Source organism: Nansenia antarctica (assembly GCF_963989245.1).
Source record: "Nansenia antarctica genome assembly, chromosome: 13".
NCBI lineage: Eukaryota > Metazoa > Chordata > Actinopteri > Argentiniformes > Microstomatidae > Nansenia > Nansenia antarctica.
Genome location: NC_137683.1, coordinates 16,745,276 through 16,764,828, shown reverse-complemented (window position 1 = coordinate 16,764,828; position 19,553 = coordinate 16,745,276). Strand labels below are relative to the sequence as shown.

Here is a 19,553-nt window from a genome sequence, read left to right as displayed (position 1 = left end):
AGGCAGGGATGGAGGGATGCAGATGCTGAGCCCTTCTGGATGACTGAGGTAATGAAGAGAGAGACAGATGTAGGAGTGTAGATCCTGGATGACAAGTATGGATTTGATAGCGGGAGTCCAAAGCGCACCTCTGAAAATGAGAGATGGGAGGGGGGCAAAGGGAGAGTGGAGGGAGATCTAAAGTAACACTCCATGTCCACTAGTGCCTGCTTACCTAAACAGACAGATGGAATGATCAAAGCGGAGAAGGGTGTGTGTGTGTGTGTGTGTGTGTGTGTGTAGTGCAGTAGTACTCTGTGTGAACATGTTTGTATTAGTATGCGTGATGATCATTCCACAGTCAGGTAATGGGCCTGAGGCAGTTCCCTGCGATGTCTCCATCTGGGCCGACATACTGTTACTGGAGCACGGAATTACATACTGTAAAGACACGCATGTGCACACACACCCGCGCACGCACGCACACACGCACGTGCAAACACAGACACACAGGAACACGAGCAGGCACGCAAATTCAACTCATTTCCTTTGCTGTCCTTCCTAAAAAGAGATCATCGAGAGGATAACTAGAACGGCACTTGTATTTAGTATATTTCATCCTCCCTCCCTCTCTCTCTCTCTCTCTCTCTCTCTCTCTCTCTCTCTCTCTCTCTCTCTCTCAGTCTAAAAGAGACACACCCAGTGACATAACAATGCCAGAGAAGTGTACAGCAAGGCCAGACACAGAGCAGGGTAAGAGCTGCATCACCATTTAGTCACCACCAGGGACAGGACGCCACACAGAGAATGGGGTGTAAAGCCAGTCGTGAGCTTAGAATTATAAGGTTCTATCTCCGAGATATTGAGCGTCAACGTTTTTACATTCCATTATGTTTTGTGAGATGGAACCTTTGTATTTTATTAATTACTAACAAAAAAAAATCAACATTTTAAAAATAACACCACACAGGCATTAATAAACACCTAATGGATCAGATTATGTAAAAAACTCAATTGGAGATATAACCTTATAATTGGAGATAGAACCTTATAATCATAACGTCACGCAGTGAGGCTAGCTAGGCTGTCCACTGCATAATCGTATCTGAAAAACGTGTCTGTGTGCATGCGTGTGTGTGTGTGTGTGTGTGTGTGTGTGTGCATGCGTGTGTGTGTGTGTGTGTGAAAGTGTGAAAGTGTGTGAAAGTGTCAGCAAACTGCTGTATGTGTGTGTGTGTGTGTGTGTGTGTATGCTCTTAAGACAGTGGAGCTGATAGTGGACTTCAGGAGGAACCCACCCCCTCCCTCTCCAATCATACTGGGAGGCACTCCAGTCACCACAGTGGAGTCATGCCGCTTCCTTGGGGTGACAGTCTCTCGGGACTTGAAGTGGGGGCCCCACATCAACGCCCTCACAAAAAAGGCCCAGAAGAGACTGTTTTTCCTGAGGCAGCTCAGGAAATTCCACCTTCCTAAGACCACGCTGGTGAACTTCTACACGGCCATCATTGAGTCCATCGTCACCTCCGCCATCATCATCTGGTTCCCCGCTGCAGCGGCCAAGGACAAGGCCAAGCTGCAGCGGGTGATACGCTCGGCGGAGAGGGTGATTGGCTGCCCTTTGCCCCCCCTAGAGGCCCTGTTTAAAAGTAGGGCTTTGGGGAGGGCCAGGAAGATCATGGCTGACCCCGCACACCCAGGACACGGTCTCTTCGCCCCGCTCCCCTCAGGCAGGAGGGTGCGGTCCATAAATACTGTGAAGGTCCGACATACCAACAGCTTTTTCCCCACAGCCATCCGGCTCCTAAATGCCGCTGCCCCCCCCCCCCCCCCCTGACCTGACCCCTATCTATCTACCCTCCCTCCACCCCCACCCAGAGAGCTTTGCACTGTCTGGATATGAACACTTGAACACTTGAACACTTGAATCTCTGCACTTTATATTTATATTAATTATGACTCTTGCACTTTGATGTTGGTTTGCACTGTCTTGTCCTGTCTTGCACCTGTCCTTCTGTAAACCGTGCTCCATGGTACCAAACCAAATTCCTAACATGTTTACATGTCATGGCAATAAAAGTCTTCTGATTCTGAATCTGATTCTTCTGATCTGATGTATGTGCTTGTGGGCAGACATGTCTAAATGGATGTCTGAGTACCAACCTGCTGTCTCGTTCGTGGCATAAGGCATCTCTGACCATGCCCTGCAGATGCCTCCACCCCCCTCAGCCTGCTCTGATGAGAGAGAGAGCAAGAGAGAGAGAGAGAGAGAGAGAGAGCAAGAGAGAGAGAGAGAGAGCAAGAGAGAGAGAGAGAGAGAGAGAGAGAGAGAGAGAGAGAGAGTGTCTATTCGGAAGTGAGTTTTAGGTGAGGGGCTACTGAATGTATAATGAGAGCAGAGGTTCCCACGCCCCTGGCACAGAGGGGCACTCAGAGGGGCACTCAGAGATGCAGGTTCTGTGACATGGCCAGTCTGTCCTTGCAGACAGGTCACCACCCGGGAGGTTTTGTGCCAATTTGTTACAGGAGCACATGCCAAATGTGTTCTGAGTAGGGATGTAACGATGGATCGCGAGACAGTTCATTATCGATACAAATATGTGACGATTCAAATCGATGAGATGAAAAATGTATCGCGATACTCTCTTTAACCGACAGCATTACACGTGTTGTTCTCATTACCGTAATTCCTGAACTATGTGGTATTGAACAACTTTAAGCAGAAAAGCTGTGCTTTCTACCCATATAGGGTTATTATGGTAATTCAAAGCACGAAGCTGTGGAGATAATAGGGTTAAAAGGGACATCAGAGGGCATAATCTACTTTTGACTTCACTTTCGTTTTCATAAAGAAAAGGAAATGCATTCATTGCATAGTTTGTGTTTTGCAGTTATTCCCTACCTCAGAAGTACAATACAGTATTCAGTATTTTGTCAAAGAAATAAATAAAAGAATAGTTTTCAGTCATACATTTTTCTGCAATCTCATTTTGTTTAATAAAATAAAATTGTTCGAAAATCGCATTGAGAACTCAGTATCATGGATCGTATCGAATCATAACTTGAGTGTATCATAATGTCCCTAGTTCTGAACATGTGTGTTTTTGCTTGTGAGAGTTGATGACCAAGTGATTTCTTATGTAAGTGTCTGTGTGTGTTTGTGAATGAGTAAGTGGGGGAGTGTATTACTGTGTGTGTGTGTGTGTGTGTGTGTGTGTGTGTGTGTGTGTGTGGAACACCACCAGTCTGTTCCATCGCGTGCCCCCCGCTCTCATATCCCATCTGTTCTCTTTGGCATCGGTCCCCTCTGTTGTTGGAATTACCATCCCTCTTCCCAACGATCGACTCACCTCTCTCTCTCTCTCTCTCTCTCTCTCTCTCTCTCTATCTCTCTCTCTCTCTCTCTCTCTCCCTCTCTCCCTCTCCCTCTCTCTCTCTCTCTCTCTCTCTCTCTCTCTCTCTCTCTCTCTCGCCATTTATTCGTACGACTGCTCTCCGGCTTAATGCTGGAACACTAACATGTTTGGTCAAATCCTCGGTCAAGCCTCTCTCCAGGCTTATGAATAACAAAACCTAAATATGCAAAGCTTTGATCTTTCATCTGCTTTTTTCACTTCTGAGTGACACTTTTGTTGAATGATCCACTGATCTCAGCCAGCGGTGACTCACACTCTCAACCCCCCCCCCTCCTTAGCCTGTTGCCCCCTCTTATCTCACCCCTCCTCCCTAGCCTGTTGCCCCCTCTTACATCCCTATGATTCTGCCCCCCCTGAGGGGTGAGTGCCAGTTTAGCCGTGGCAGCCTTCCATGGAGCAGATGGGTTCAGGATGGCAGCACACCAGTCTGGATAGGAGGGGGTGTGCGTGGCAGGGTAGTGGCAGGGCAGTGGGGGGGCTACAACGACCACAGCACATGGAGATTAGTCACGGAGCAGATTATAGCACCGCATAGGGGAATGAATGCACGCATCCATACACAGATATCAAGACACATAAATGCGCACGCATGCACGCACACACACACACACACAGACCCCCCCCCCCCGCTGTTCATCTCTTTATCATTGGCAGTTTTGTCATAGGTTAATGGCTGTTTGCTCGACACAACCTTCACGGTTGATTACTCACGCCCTCTCCAGGCGTCAAGGCAGGCTGGCACGCTGGCACAGCCCAGTCCAGTGGTGAAGCTTAAAACTGTCATCTGCTCATCTGAAGGTTACATTTAAAAAAAAAAAAAAAAAAATCTGTTCACAGATTTTGTGTTCACATATCAATGGATTCTTTTATAACCAAACATAAGGCGCCTGCTATTTTGTTGCATTTTAATAATATTGTAATATTTCTGACACACATTGAATTATTATCCAATATCATCAAAATGCTGCTCTGAAATACGCATTCAGTATTTTTCCCTCTAAAAAAGCTACAGTACAATTTATTATACAATGTATTCCCTAACCCAATAGCGCAGGCAACCACACACTGTAGCTATATCTTATGTATGGGGCCTAAATTGAATTCATAGAGGTAGGCTATGCAAATAATACCTTATTTAAAGACTCAAGGGTACATTTTCATGATTCATGACCACTAACCGTGTTAACCTCGCTCATTGACTTCCAGATTGTGGAGTGTCTTGCTTTAAAAATCAGCCCTATTTAAATTGGAAACCATTTTTTGCTCAAAGCCGTGGGGATTAGAGTAGCATACAGTAGTTGTGTATGAGCTCTATATCCATTATGTTCTCCTAAAACACAGAATGGCCGTACGGGAGCACTCTTTCAGGAGACCCGTGTGGGATTCACATACAGTATGGGGAGGATGGAAGTGAAATGTATTTGTTTTTACTTTTGTTGTTGGGTTTCTTAACAGGATTTAAGAGCAGGTTAGATATCCCTCGGTGGAGGGACACATATGGACTTGTGTTTTTCTGTCCTACACCAACAGAAAGCTTGTTATAAGTCTCAAATGCTGGAGGTGAAACTAGTTTCGATGGCAGGAGAGTAATACTTTGCTTTGCTTTGCTTTTGTTCCAGAGATCAGGATCAAGCTGCCTTTGATGCTGATAGCATTTGTCACCTTATTTTATGATATCATATTTACTATCTGGAGCTCTCTCCAAAGGAGTGCGGGCTTATCTCTACTGATTTAATGAAGGTCTGTGTGTGTGTGTGTGTGTGTGTGTGTGTGTGTGTGTGTGTATGCGTGCGTGTGTGCGCGTGCGCGTGTGTGCATGTGTGTGTGTGTGGGTGCGTGTGGGTGCGTGTGTGTGTGTGTTAAGCCTTAATAGTGCCTGTCTGCTCACAGGAACCGCGAGCACATAGATGAAAGAGGTGATGAGCGTAGAGAGGACTGATAAAACACACTGAGACAGATACAGATCAAGATCCTGCCTTTCTCTCTGCTCACCCCTTCCTCTCTCCATCCATTATGTTCTCTCGTTCACTCCTGAAAGAAAACAAGTCCTCTTGGGGGGGGAAAGTACGCTGGCAGTCAGTCGAGGACACTGTCACATTCTTCCACTACAGCACAACATGGCCCGCAGCCCTGGCCAAAACTGCCTGATTTACTGCATCAAGAGGGAGGGAGGTGGGGAGGGAGGCAGGGAGGGAGATGGGGAGGGAGGGAGAGAGGGAGGGAGGGAGAGAGGCAGGGAGGGAAGGAGGGAGGGAGAGAGGGAGGGAGAGAGGGAGGGAGGGAGGGAAGGGGGAGGGAGGGAGGGAAGGGGGAGGGAAGGAGAGAAGCCACACATAGTATGACCCCAAGCAATGATTATCCATGGCCTGCTTCATGACCCTCTCTGGCAATTACAGAGATAAGGGAAAGTGTGCGCGTGTGTGTGGGGGTCTGAGTGTATGTGTGTGAGTCTGTGTGTCTGTGGGTGCGCACAGGTGTGCGTGTGTGTGTGTGTCAGAGCAAAACAAAAGTCAAAATGCGGGCCTCATGGCAATTTGTGTAGGCGGTAAAACAGGTGAAATTACCACTGTGCTCGGAGCACCGTCTCACCCCTCGCTTTGCGGGGGCGGAGCGCCGCTACGCAGAGGCGTGTTCGTGACAAAGAGTCGGGTCAAGTGCCACCAGGTGTGCGGAAAAACGGTGGCCTTGAAAAATAAGCAGGAATATTTCAGAGCCCCTAGCACCGCCGCTAACGCCCCAATCGCATTTGTGCGATGACTGTTTGCTATGCCATTAAAATGGAGCCCTGTGTGTGTGTGTTTGTGTTGTTAGAGGTGGGAGTGGGGGGATCAGAGAGTAACAGTATGATGCTGCTATTACGTGACGTTAGAATTATAAGGTTCTATCTCCATTTTTGGCAAAATGTAGTTTTTTACATAATCTGATCCATTAGGTGTTTATTAATGCCTGTGTGGTGTTATTTTTAAAATGTTGACATTTTTTTGTGAGTAATTAATAAAATACAAAGGTTCCATCTCACAAAACATAATGGAATGTAAAAACTTTGACGCTCAATATCTCTGAACTGCCCTAAACGGAGATAGAACCTTATCATTCTAAGCTCACGATTAGGGTCTCACGATCCCCCTGTTGAGTAACACACTGTACACTACATGATGTGATAAACTCTGTCCATACAGTAACTCCATCCGCACTGCAGACGGAGATGGCCGAGATCGCTATTACAGTCAGGTCGGGGTGTGAAATGAAATAAATCTCTATTTCTCTCTTTTCAAGATGTAGTCCGGACTTTCGGTATGGCGACAGACTAGCGCAGACGCGCGGAGAGAAGCACTGAGCACCATTCCATATATTTTACTGAGCAAACTACTTCATTAATGTTGGGTAAGCAAAAAGCATCGCAAATGGGAAAAGTCTCGCAAAAGATAACCACCTTTAAGCCTACTGAGTCTACTAGCTGGCTAGCTAACGCTGTGGACAAGAAGCTAATCTCCTGGTCTCCTGGATGATCTCCTGGAACGTGGGGGGGGGGGGGGGGGGGGTCAATGGGCCTGTAAAAAGAGCAAGGATATGTTCCCACCTAAAAGATCTTAATACAGACATTATTTTCCTACAAGAGACTCATTTACGCACTATTGACCATCAACGATTAAGCCGACCTTGGATAACCTCAATCTTTCATTCAAAGTCTAATACTTGAACAAGAGGAGCAGCAATATTGATTAAGAAAATGTTCCTATGTAATTGTGATCTGTTTTGTGCACCTTATGTCAACATCCAGTGGTGTTATATATGGTGTTATAAATGGTGGTATATGCCCCTAACCACAACGATGAAGATTTCATGAAGAAGATCCTTTCATCAATACCCAAATTACACTCTCATTCTTTGATACTTGGTGGTGATATGAACACTGTAATAAACCCCATCTTGGATAAATCAAACCCCAAAACTACAACCCCCTCTAAAGTGACATTAGACCACAGACGTTATCACAATTTATGAACCAATATGGCTGTATTGTCCCATGGCGATCTCTACACCCATTAGATAAACAGTTTTCCTTTTTCTCGCAGGTTCATTAGTCTCATTATATTTTCATGGATAAAACACTTCTCCCTTCAGTAGCCTCTACTGAATACCTGACAAGGGTAAACTCAGACCACTCTCCTTTAGCATTATAATTTAATTTCAAGTCCCAACCCAAATAATTCCGTCCTTGGAGACTTGACCCCACACTTTTATCAGACGCTCATTTTTGTACCTGTATCCCTCAATCTCTAATTCCTAGAAACAGGCAGTCCTTAGAGGCAGGATAATGTATTACTCTGCGCATATTAATAAGACAAGGAAAGAACGAAAACAAGAGCTATTAAAATCAATAGCTGATCTTGATAATCGTTATGCATCGGCTCCAACTGCAGAATTGTACAAAGAAAACATTGAAATGCAGACATAATTTAATCTCCCATCAACAAAGGAGGCAGAGAAACTATTACTCAAAACACGTGGGAACCCGATATGAACACGGGAAAAAGGCAGGGCGTCTCCTTGCACATCAACTGAAGGTTGGTAGGTTAGCCTCACAACAAATTCCTCAAATCGAAAACGCCCTAGGTCAAATAACAACGGACCCATGTGAGATGAATGACACCTTCGGGTCCTTTTACTCCCAACTCTATGAATCAGAATCACCAAGTGACGACTCTGCAATGCCACATTTATTTCCAAAATAAAAAATTCCCAAACCTATCAAGTGAAAATAAAAATGACCTGGAGACTCCACTGAGTGTAGCTGAGATAACCAAAGCCATTACACTACTGCACAGTGGAATGTCTCCAGGGCCCCATGCCTTCTCCGTCAAATGTTTGTAAAGGTTTTCCAAACAACTTGCCTCTCTTTTGTCGGAGATGTTCAAGGAATCTCTGCAACAAGGCACACTGCCACCCACTCTCAAACAGCTTCCATATCTCTAATACCTAAAGCAGGGAAAAACACAGATGAATGCTCATCAGACCGCCCCATTTCACTCCTCAATGTGGACCTTCAAATACTTGCCAAAGCTTTAGCATGCAGACATGAAACTGTTCTACCCAATGTCATATCAGAAGACCAAACCGGGTTTATCAAAAATCGTCACTCATTTAACAAATATGCGACGGCTTCTTAATATAATGTTCTCTCCAGCCTCAACGACTGTTTCAGAAGGTGTCATCTCTTTAGATGCCGAAAAGGCCTTTGACCGGGTAGAATGGAACTATTTATTTTTTACCCTAAAGAAATGTGGCTTCAGAGAACACTTTATTTCCTGGGTACAATTACTGTACACGTCCCTACAAACATGCGTATGCACCAACACTATCAGGTCCAAATTCTTCCCCTTGTCGCCCCTCCTCTTCTCCATAGCTATCGAGCCTTTATCCAGAACACTAAAGACCAATGGACTAATCCCAGGCATCATGAGAGGGGGCATCCAGCATAAGGTGTCCTTGTATGCAGACGACCTGCTACTTTACGTATCGGACCCAAAAAGAGCCATCAACTCATATCAAAACTTTTGGTACATTCTCTGGGTATAAGCTCAATATAGGAAAAAGTTATTTTTTCCCCCCATCAATCAGCTGGCAGAGGATATCACATTCACCCTTTCCCCGACAACATTTAAATATTTAGGAATCAACATTTCCCAAAGTATATCATTATCACTTAAAAACTATTTCTCTGCTTTAACAAAATAAGTCAAAGAAGATCTGCAAAAGATCTGTCAGCAGTGTGGTCCTCCTGGGTATCCTACCTTAGCGTCCAATTTCATTGAGATGGCGACAGATAGTGCGAGCTGACACTGTTGTACCCTGTGTCTGCAGGTCAGCGTTGAATTAGTTTGGAAGTTGATCTAGGTTTTTTTATCCACCATTCCAACAAGCCTTCATTGCAATATTTCATAATTTCCAGCTTACAGCTCACACTCACAGGAAGAACGCAGTGTATTCAAATGAATATTGTCCCACTATTGAATGAATATTGTCCCACGATATAATTATGCACTGGGCCTTCTATCCTGAAACTCAGTGGTGCCAAATGGAATCTCATTCATGTTACTCTTCCTCCCTAAAAGCTTTGGTATGTCACGCCAACAGACTTAAGCCCAAGCAACAAACAAATAACCCAATAGTCACATCCCCTTTAAGAATCTGGCAACAAATCAAACAACACTTTGGCTGGGATACGCTCCCCCTTAATACTCCAATATGCAATAATGAGCTGTTCAACCCAGCCAGGATCGATGCCAGATTCTCTCTTTGGGACAGACAAGGTGTGGGGAGCATGCCGCGTCTGGCCTGCAGAGGGGGCTGCAGGACTGTTGGTGGAGTGGATGGGGGCATAATTGACATCGGCTGAAGTCAATTAGGTCCCCATCAGATGGCTTTTAACTGGTGTGTTTGTCTTTCCCCGGGAGAACAGTAGGGACGGCGAAGGTACCGGAGAGAGAGGAGTAGAGACGGAGATACGAGCGAAGGAGTCGGCAAGCAGAGACCGAAAGGGTAGAGTTTCCTGTGATGATCATTATTATTTGAAGTCAAAAGACTGTCCGCGGCGTGCGGCTTAATGAACGGGCGGTGCCCTTGAACTATATCCCTAGTGTCCCGGCGCCCTCTGTGCATGAACTCGTTACACAAGGTCTTAGCACAATTGGTGATTTCTACAGGGATGGCACATTCTCCAGCTTCGCTCAGCTGTGTACTGCCTTCAACCTACAACAATCACACCTCTTCAGGTACTTTTCAATTCGGCACCTCATTAAATCAAACACATCTTAATTTCCAGATGCTCTTCTCCTCTCGGGAATTGACACACTTTCATCAGTGGAAAAAATGACAAGACGACACATTTCGTTCTTATATGACCTCCTAGCCCCGGATACACCCCCAGACTTTGATGAGGATTAAGACAGAATGGGAAACAGAACTGGGCACTATCATATCTGATGACCAGTGGACTGAGGCATTGGAGGAAATAAAATCTTGTTCATCTTGTGCAAAATTCTAACTAATTCAACATAGTTCATAGAGCACACTACAGTAAATCTAGACTCGGCAAGATATACCCAAATATAGTAGACAGATGTGATAGATGTTCCCACGCTCCTAGTAATCTCACTAATCATATGTTCTGGTCATGACCCAAACTAGAGGAGTATTGGAAATCAGAGTCATTTATTTTTTACATTTTACTCTATTTTACATTAATATATTTTAAAAGATGTAGTCCTATTCACTGGTATGGACCACATATCCCAACATGCAGCAGTGTGCCGTGCCCGTCGAGCACTAGCGGAGGGAGAATAGCGTAGACAGTAGCAATGTTATGTCGGTTATCTTCTCATAACAGTTACCATAATGAGTCTTAAATCTAACATGTCTCTCTATCTATCAGACCACTGAGGTGGAAAGTCGTAGCATGCAGTTGAGGGGTTGGGGGTATTGAGAGCCAGTAAGACTACTGCCTACTATGCAAGGGGAACATTATTTTCTGTTCTATGTACCTTTGCTTGCCACAATTCTCATCCTTTTGTCCATGTCTCTCTCTCTACTGCTGTTTGTCCATTTCTGTCTCTCCTCTCTCTCTGTCTGCCCTCTCATTCTCTCTGTCTGTCTCACAGAGACTGAGTTTGGTGAATACTGTGAATAAACAGGTTTGACAGAGATTCGACGGTGGAAGTTTCCAGACTAAAGAACACAGCTACAGTATGGACCGTACACACCAACAGCCTCTCTCTGTCTTGCTAAGGTCACCGCTTTACGCAGCAGTTTTACTGAGTGGCACCTTTCAGTCTAGCCCTTGACATCAAAATGTGCCCTTTCCTTGCAGGCACTTGGCAGGACATCGATTTTATTCACTTCAGTGCATTGGAGACGAGCACTATCGAATAACTGCCACTTCATTGAAGATCAAATATTCCTTTCTATTGGAGTAGCTTTAAACCAGCAGGAGAACGTAAAATGACATCTCTGATTGTAACACCAAAGTAATGCTTAAAGGGCCATCTGCAATTCCAAAAACAACAAAGCGGTCTCCCTGCCACTTTTTCGTTGGTAGACAGCTAAGAGATGGGGCTGGAGAAATGTTACCATTCTTAAATTCATAGATGTAGCTATGGATGCAAGGACTGACCATCCATGAGATTTTAAGCATGTTTTCAAGCTATACAGTGTTTCAAACCATGGTGTAAAAACATGTTGGATTGGATTGGGTTGGGCAGAACTAAGAACTAAGAACTAAGCTCATGAGGTATGAGGTTATATTATTTCAATAATCAATGGTTATATACTGTATCATTCATTGAAATGTCAAAAACATGAATGTACCAATCGCCTCTAATATAACTCTGTCTTAAAACTCATAACAACTTTCTACTGCAGGTGATATATTGACATATTATTTGATAGGGAACACTTAGGTCCACTTAGACCTGTGTTCTCGGTGGTGGGAAGGAGCAATGCATTGTAAACCAATAATACTAAGAATTAAGAATAAGAATAACATTTGGATCATTTGGACAATGACATTCAGAGGGTTTTGAACAGCATTGCTGGCTCACATCTAAATACACACACACACACACACACACACACACACACACACACACACACACTACTCGACACACATCTCACATCCGCACACAACCAGCTCATTTAATTTCAGCTCTTCTTATAAAAATGCGCTGATTATGTATTCCTTTGAAGTTTATACATGCTTCAAAGGACTATTTTATTAGGTCAGTTCTGTTTAACATTTTAAGAGGCAATTGGTTAATTTCATATTAAAACATGCAGAGACCAAAAAAAGAAAATCTAATCAAATTAGGGTACATATATGGAGGACACACTGATTTATATATATATATATACTAACATGTTTTTCTCTAATCATCAAAATGCATATTTATAATGTAACAACAGTTAGAGTTTTAAGTGAGTCTGTGTAGGAGTCATCCAGTATGTTAACACATGGTAGAGATGTTCCTCTGTGCTGTACTTTTATCTCAATTCCAAATGGCATTGTTGATTATTATTAGTAGTGTAATTGTAGGTATAAAGTGTACTGTGCATTCCAGTAGGTGCAAAAAGCTACTGTGCTAATAATGACCATCTCATATCGACTGATAGCCTGAGTTTGGCCTAGAGTTTTAGAGAACAGAACATTGAATTAAGAGCCTGACCTCTACTCAAGCGTTAAATTGCCTTAAAATGAATTGAATTTTCAGCTGGGCATTATGTAATACAACTGTTGTGCATTCTGATTTCAATACATACCCACAACCCAAATGCACTGTACTGTTGTACGCTGCAGGCTACACCACCTGTCATGTCATTATGGCAGCCTTTTATTCATGAATGGCATATGTAACACCCACCTACTGTACAAGTCTAAGAGGCTACTAACAAACCTTGCCTATAATATATATTATGAATATATGCATATTATGAATCATGATGTCTGTTCCTGTCGGCCCATATGTTCTCCCACCTGGGAGCTCTGAAAGGCAATGTCCTTCCTGCTTCCTGTCTTATGGCGCTTTTTCCATTGACCAGACCGGTACGGCTCGGTACGGCACGCATTTGAAAGTACGGTACGGGTAGGATACGCTTCTCCACTGGAGGCGTCATAATTGGTGAGTGGGCACCGGGAAAGGCACAGAGAAGCGTTATAGTGAACAGGTGGCATCTACAGTGACACACACAGAGCCTGAAGAGCTCCCCCCTGACCCTGTGAATGTGTGTGTGTGTGTGTGTGTGTGTGTGCGTGTGTGCGTGTGTGTGTGTGTGTGCGTGCATGCGTGCGTGCGTGCGTGTGTGCGTGTGTGTGCGTGTGTGCGTGTGTGTGATAGGTTGTGAAATACAGTACCACCTTCTAGACCAATAGAACATCAACTCATTCTTAGCACTGACCTGATTGGAGGAGGTGCCACATACAGTCTCTTCGGCTGACTTAGCTAACACAACGTGCAGCGGGCTGTAGACAAGGGCAGAATGTCTCCTGCAAATGTCTATGGAATGATCAGATAGGGGATTTCATAGATTCCACAGACAGTTTGTTATGTGGCACTCCACAAAGGAGTTGAAACAGCGCAGAACCCTCTAGTAACCGAAGTATAATTCATATTTTTGCTATCGTTCATCTCCAAAACACTCCCAAGATACATGTGAAAAGGCATAATCAGGTCATTTCCCTTATCTGTTGTGAAATGGCTGTCTATGGCCTCTGGTGGAATACTAAAGCAGATCCTTCTGCTCCACTGTTTCATGTGTTACTCTGACATCTAGTGTTCAGTTGGTGGCATTGTGTACTGGTCGTACCGGTTCATAATAGAAGCAGTGTTCACCGTACGGTACACAGATATTGGCTCAGGGCCAGCCGCAGGCATAAACACTCTATGTGGTTGTTTAGGGGGACTGCTAGAGGGGACCACACTTGTGCCGTCGGTTTAGCGCAAGCTACCACCCGCCAGTCAAAAACTCCTCTACGACCAGCCCCCCCTCGTTACAGACAGACAGACACACAGACACACAGACACACACACACACACACACACACACACACACACACACACACACCAAAAAAGCAGGTTTTTTCTCCTCTGTCATCGCATATGCACTTACCTTTGGGGAGTCTATTGCCTTGAGCACATCTTAGACATCAAACCTGTGATCATGGGTTTGTGCTACAGGGTAACATGTCTAACTGCCCCGGGGGGACTGTGTCCCCATCGGAGGTGCAATGTGAACACAGTGTCCCAATTAGAGACACACAGATCCAGTCAACTATGGGTGAGAGATCTCTCACCTGTACAGCCAATTAAACAGCAGGGGGGTGTGAAGACAACGTGTATGTGTGGGTGTGAGCAGAGGAAGAGCAAGAGTGTTGATTGTAAATTAAAATGAAAGGGAGATTGAAACACAGAGAAGTGAAAGAGAGACAGAGAGACAGAGAGACAGAGAAATGAAAGAGAGACTGAGAGACAGAGAAATGAAAGAGAGGCTGAGAGACAGACATGAAAGAGAGACTGAGAGACAGACATGAAAGAGAGACAGAGACAGAGAAATGAAAGAGAGACTGAGAGACAGAGAAATGAAAGAGAGACAGAGAGACAGAGAAATGAAAGAGAGGCTGAGAGACAGAGAAATGAAAGAGAGACTGAGAGACAGAGAAATGAAAGAGAGGCTGAGACACAGAGAAATGAAAGAGAGACTGAGAGCAATTACTGAAGAGAGTTGGGGAGGATAGAGTGAAATGAGTATAGCCACAAGGAAAAAAGAGGTGGAACAAATTGAAAGAGAGAAATATGATTTTGTTGGGGGAGGGGGGGTGTGGGGGGGGGGGGAATACAGAAACACAATCATGAAGTCAATGAAGAATAAATCATACAGGATGATGATATACTACGTCATTGTTTCAAAAGATAAATAGAGTCAAGAGAGAGAGGGCTGATTGAAAACTGAAATGATGGAGAGAACATGGCAAATCATGAAGACTGGAGAAAAGCGTAGAGAGGAGACAGTTAGAGGAGATAGAGTGAGAGAGAGAGGGTGTTATCCCTCGTATGAAGTCGAGAGAGAGCATATGGGACACATTTCACACAATCAACACAATCAGAGAAAGAAGTAGAGGTAGTCGTAAAAAAAAAATGCTTAGAACCACTTACTGAGATTACAGTCTATCCTGATACAATCTGGCGAGAGAGAGAGCGAGATGGTGAGATCAAATAAAAAAAAGAAAAAAAAAGAAAGAGAGAGAGGAGAAGAAGAAGAAGAGAAAAAACAGAGACATAACATTTTACATCCTTCAAGGTACATTCTGCAGACAACCAAGCATTTTTTGCTGAGGCCACCATCCGGGGACAAGCGTTCGAGTCAGGATCACCCTTTTTCCTTTTCATATCTCCGTCAAGCCCCCTATTCATCCATCCATCCATCCATCCATCCATCCATCCATCCCCGCATCACCAAAACCCACCCAGCCCCCAAAGTGTCACAGAAGGCAAGCTATCCATCCACCTGAGTCAGTCTGTAGCCCTCAACGTGAGGGTATTAGGGGACCTACTGTGTGTTCATATGTGTCCTGAACAGGTCAGTGTCTAGGTCATTCTCATAGCACATGACATTTTTAGATCCCATTCCCTTTGGGCTGTCCATTATATGAACAAAGGACCACATATGAGTTAGTTGTTAGTTGTTGTTTGTTGTTAAGTGCCATTATCATGACTGTGAGAGTGGTGTGTGTAGATACACAGTATACGTTTGAATACACTGAGAAATGCTACAACGCCTTCTCTCTTGCCACACAATAGTGCTGCAATCATGTACTGGATACAGAGAGAGAGAGAGTGAGAGAGAGAGAGAGAGAGAGAGAGAGAGAGAGAGAGAGAGAGAGAGAGAGAGAGAGAGAGAGAGAGAGAGAGAGAGAGAGAGAGATAGCGAGAGAGAGAGAGAGAGAGAGAGAGAGAGAGAGACAGAGAGAGAGAGAGAGAGAGAGAGAGAGAGAGGGAGAGAGAGAGATAGAGAGAGAGAGAGAGAGAGAGAGAGAGAGTGAGAGAGAGAGAGAGAGAGAGAGAGAGAGAGAGAAAGAGAGAGTGAGAGGAGACAAAATAGACCACTGACATGTTATTGTACAGTTGGTTGCATATGCTGAGGTAAAAGTGAACAAAACTCAAAGAATAATGTATTATTTGTATTACATCTAGTATATATATTACTCTGTCATGATATAGAAACAGCTTGCCTTGTGTAGCCCTTTGGGTTTTGCAAACCAATACCAGTAACAACAGGAAAGGGTGATCTGCACACCCCAGCCACATTGAACCAAGTGCACACATCCAAAACCCGCACCAGGTTTTTACTGTGATGACAGTCTGTTTCCTCCCACACAGCTAGCCTTGAAACCACCACATCCTTTTTCTGATAGCCCTGTCTGTTGTAAAATGGTGGAGCGCTCTCACATCCAACTAATGTTCTATGTCTATGCTGCCCTCTGGTGGTAACAGGCTGTATGTGCATGTGGCCGTGGCTGAGGCGCGGTCTCGAGCTGTCAACCGCTACAGAATAGTGGACACAAACAGCCAGGGACCGGACTCACTGCTACAGGAGGGGGGTGAAGGGACTCACTGCTACAGGAGGGAGGTGAAGGGACTCACTGCTACAGGAGGGGGGTGAAGGGACTCACTGCTACAGGAGGGAGGTGAAGGGACTCACTGCTACAGGAGGGAGGTGAAGGGACTCCACGTGGGCCTGGACTGATATATATCAACCTATCCAGGGTTCCCTAGCCAGAGGGAGGAAAAGCCTTGATACGGTTGTCCCTAGGCTTGGGTGGGTGATGTGGTTGTCCCTAGGCTTGGGTGGGTGATGTGTGGTGTGGGCTGCTGTTTGCGATGTGTGTTGAATTTGAGTACGGGTATATATCGTTAAAACAAAAATGTTTTTGATTGTCAGTTCTGTCCATGAGTTGCCTATAGATCACATTAGTGCTCTTTTAAAATTAAAATAAAATCTAATGACATCATCGAACGCGTGATGACCATTACTGGTCGTTCATCAGCATGATCCAAGTCCGAGTGTGTCACGCTACACTGTGACATATGGATTCATTACAACGTGTTACTTCTCTTGATGAGAATGAGGGACATGGTACAGCAGCAACAGTTCCTGTATTGGAGATGTTGCTGTTGATGCTGTGGCGCGTTCAGCTCCAACTGAGTCTAAGAGCCTTGGGTGGGTCATTTTCAAAATCACATCAGGATAAACTAGTATAAAGCAATTTTTGCAGTTTTTTCTGTGTAGGAGGCAGGCTAATTGTAAATAGCAGCTTTTCCATTGGAAAGACTATGGTCATTTGGCCCCCGAGGCGGCTCTTATAGTAGGTAAAAAGGCACGGCTGTGTTAATGTGTGCTAGTGTTAATGAGGACGAGGGACATGGCACAGCAGGAACAGTTCCTGCATTAGAGATGGCTGTTGATGCCGTAGCATTCAGCTCCAACTGAGTCTCTCATTAATGTTCTGGAAAAACGGAGCCGTGAATATAATTTTAATGTGGATAGGACACCGCTGGGCATCATGTCATTTGGACATGTTTGGAACGGCTCTACACAGATATTGAGACTGGGGGGGCGGGGGGGGCAGTGGGGGGGGGGGGGCACTTTTGGTTAAACCAATATCTGTCTCATTTAGGCACATTAGTGATATGGATTAGCATGCTAGCGAAGATAAATGAGGTGTTTAGCAGAGTGGGTTGTTCTGGGCCTAGGTGGATATGGGCCTCTGGAGAGAGATTGTGTGTGATTTACTGAGACGTGTGTGTGTGTGTGTGTGTGTGTGTGTGTGTGTGTGTGTGTGTGTGTGTGTGTGTGGCTGAGGGACAGGGCTGGCTGTGAGCCGGTCTCTCTGACTGTTTGATCCGAGGGCCGCAGACATACAGGCCGTTGAAGGGATGAAAAGTTCCATCTTCTGAGCCTTAGCCAGGTGAGAGATGAGGGAGGGAAAGAAGAGAGAGGAGAGAGAAAGAGAGAGAGAGAGAAAGAAGAGAGAGAGAGAGAGAGAGATGAGAGAGAGAGAGATCGAAAGAAAAAGGAAGAAAGAGAGGGGAGGAGAAAGAAAGACATAGAGAGAAAGAGAGAGAGCGAGAGAGAGAGTGAAAATGGCAGTAGTATGCCTCAGAGGAAATGTCCTCTCCCCCACCACATCCTGTCTCAATGTTGGCCCACACTCCTGTATCCCAGGGTGCACGCGCTGCCCCCTCCCCCCCCCCCCCCTCCCCCAGGCTACTGCTGTGAGCTCTCCCTCCCTTCAAAAGATGGAACACAGTAAAGAGGCCGGGCTTCATCCCTGTCCAAGGACACACCAGTCTGCCAGGAGGCGACCGACACTATGTTGTCATGTCCCTTCTTCTTCTTCTTCACTCTATCACCAGCTACCTTACGGTGGAGTAACACGTGCACGTGTTCTAACACATAGTATCTAAGGCAACTTTAATGGTCATTTTGATTGTTAGATGTGGCGAGTACCTATCCTAGAATCCAAAAGTAATGTCTACGGTATCTATGGTAACTGTAGCGTAATCGTTTCCAACAACGAACTTCAGATTTCTCGACCATGACTATCATTATTCTGAAATAAGCTCATGGCTCTTTTAACGCAGCCTCTAGCACCCCCTCATGGCAGACTGTGTGAACAACCGAGCCCCTTTATACTGAGGTGAGATTGTGATTCCACAAAGGGACTAACTAGTGGGGAGGGAGGGAGAGAGAGAGACTGGTAAGTAAGGGGCATGAGAGAATGGAGGGCTATTATAAGGTCCACCCAGGGAAACATGAGACAGGCTAACCCACAGACAAAAGGCTCGGGGGGGTGGGGGTGTTAGAGATGGGAGCTGGAGGAGGGCAGAACCAAAATGGGGAGAACCACCAGAGAGATTCATGTGGGCATGGGGGGGGGGGGGGGGGGGGGGGGGGGCTAGGGGGGGATGGAGGAAGGGGGGGGGGGGGGGGGGGATACCTAGGTTGACGGTCATTTTGACCTTCCCTCCGTCCAGTTCTAGCCGCAGGGTGTCAGCCGACTCCTTGGAGGTGGTGGCCATGAGCAGGCCGTAGGCGCGCTGGGACATGAAGCGCAGGGCCGCCACGGTCCTCCGCCTCGTGTGCATGGCGGACCGGCATGATGATCTTCAGGTACATGCTGCCGTCGTAGCTCAAGCACGGTCGCCTCTGTGGGGCGGGGTACACGCGCACACACACACACACACACACACACACACACACACACACACACACACACACACACGCGCGCAGGCACACACACACACACACACACACGCATACACACACACGCAGACACGCGCGCACGCATACACACACACACAGGCACATGTGCACGCATACACACGGACACACGCACACACACAGTGCACGCATACATGTGCACGCATACGCACATACACACACGCACGCACACACACGCACATGCACCACGCACGCATGCACACACACACACACACACACACACACACACACACACACAGTGTGGGTAGACAGAAGTAGAGTGTAGAGAGTCAGAGATTTCAGAGAGGTCCTCTACAGTCATCAGTTCAGTTGTGTCAACAGTGA

General features: G+C 45.6%; 1 protein-coding gene across 1 annotated transcript in view; it reads right to left on the bottom strand.

The window, feature by feature from the left end:
* The window catches only part of nrxn2b (neurexin 2b), a gene marked incomplete at both ends in the record, with an annotated part of 540,835 nt that overhangs the window by 279,056 nt on the left and 242,226 nt on the right, over positions 1-19,553 (bottom strand). The window contains 4 exon segments of the mRNA XM_080544021.1: positions 15,101-15,127; positions 18,946-19,096; positions 19,098-19,142; positions 19,144-19,154. Coding sequence (XP_080400147.1) covers positions 15,101-15,127; positions 18,946-19,096; positions 19,098-19,142; positions 19,144-19,154 — 234 coding nt within the window.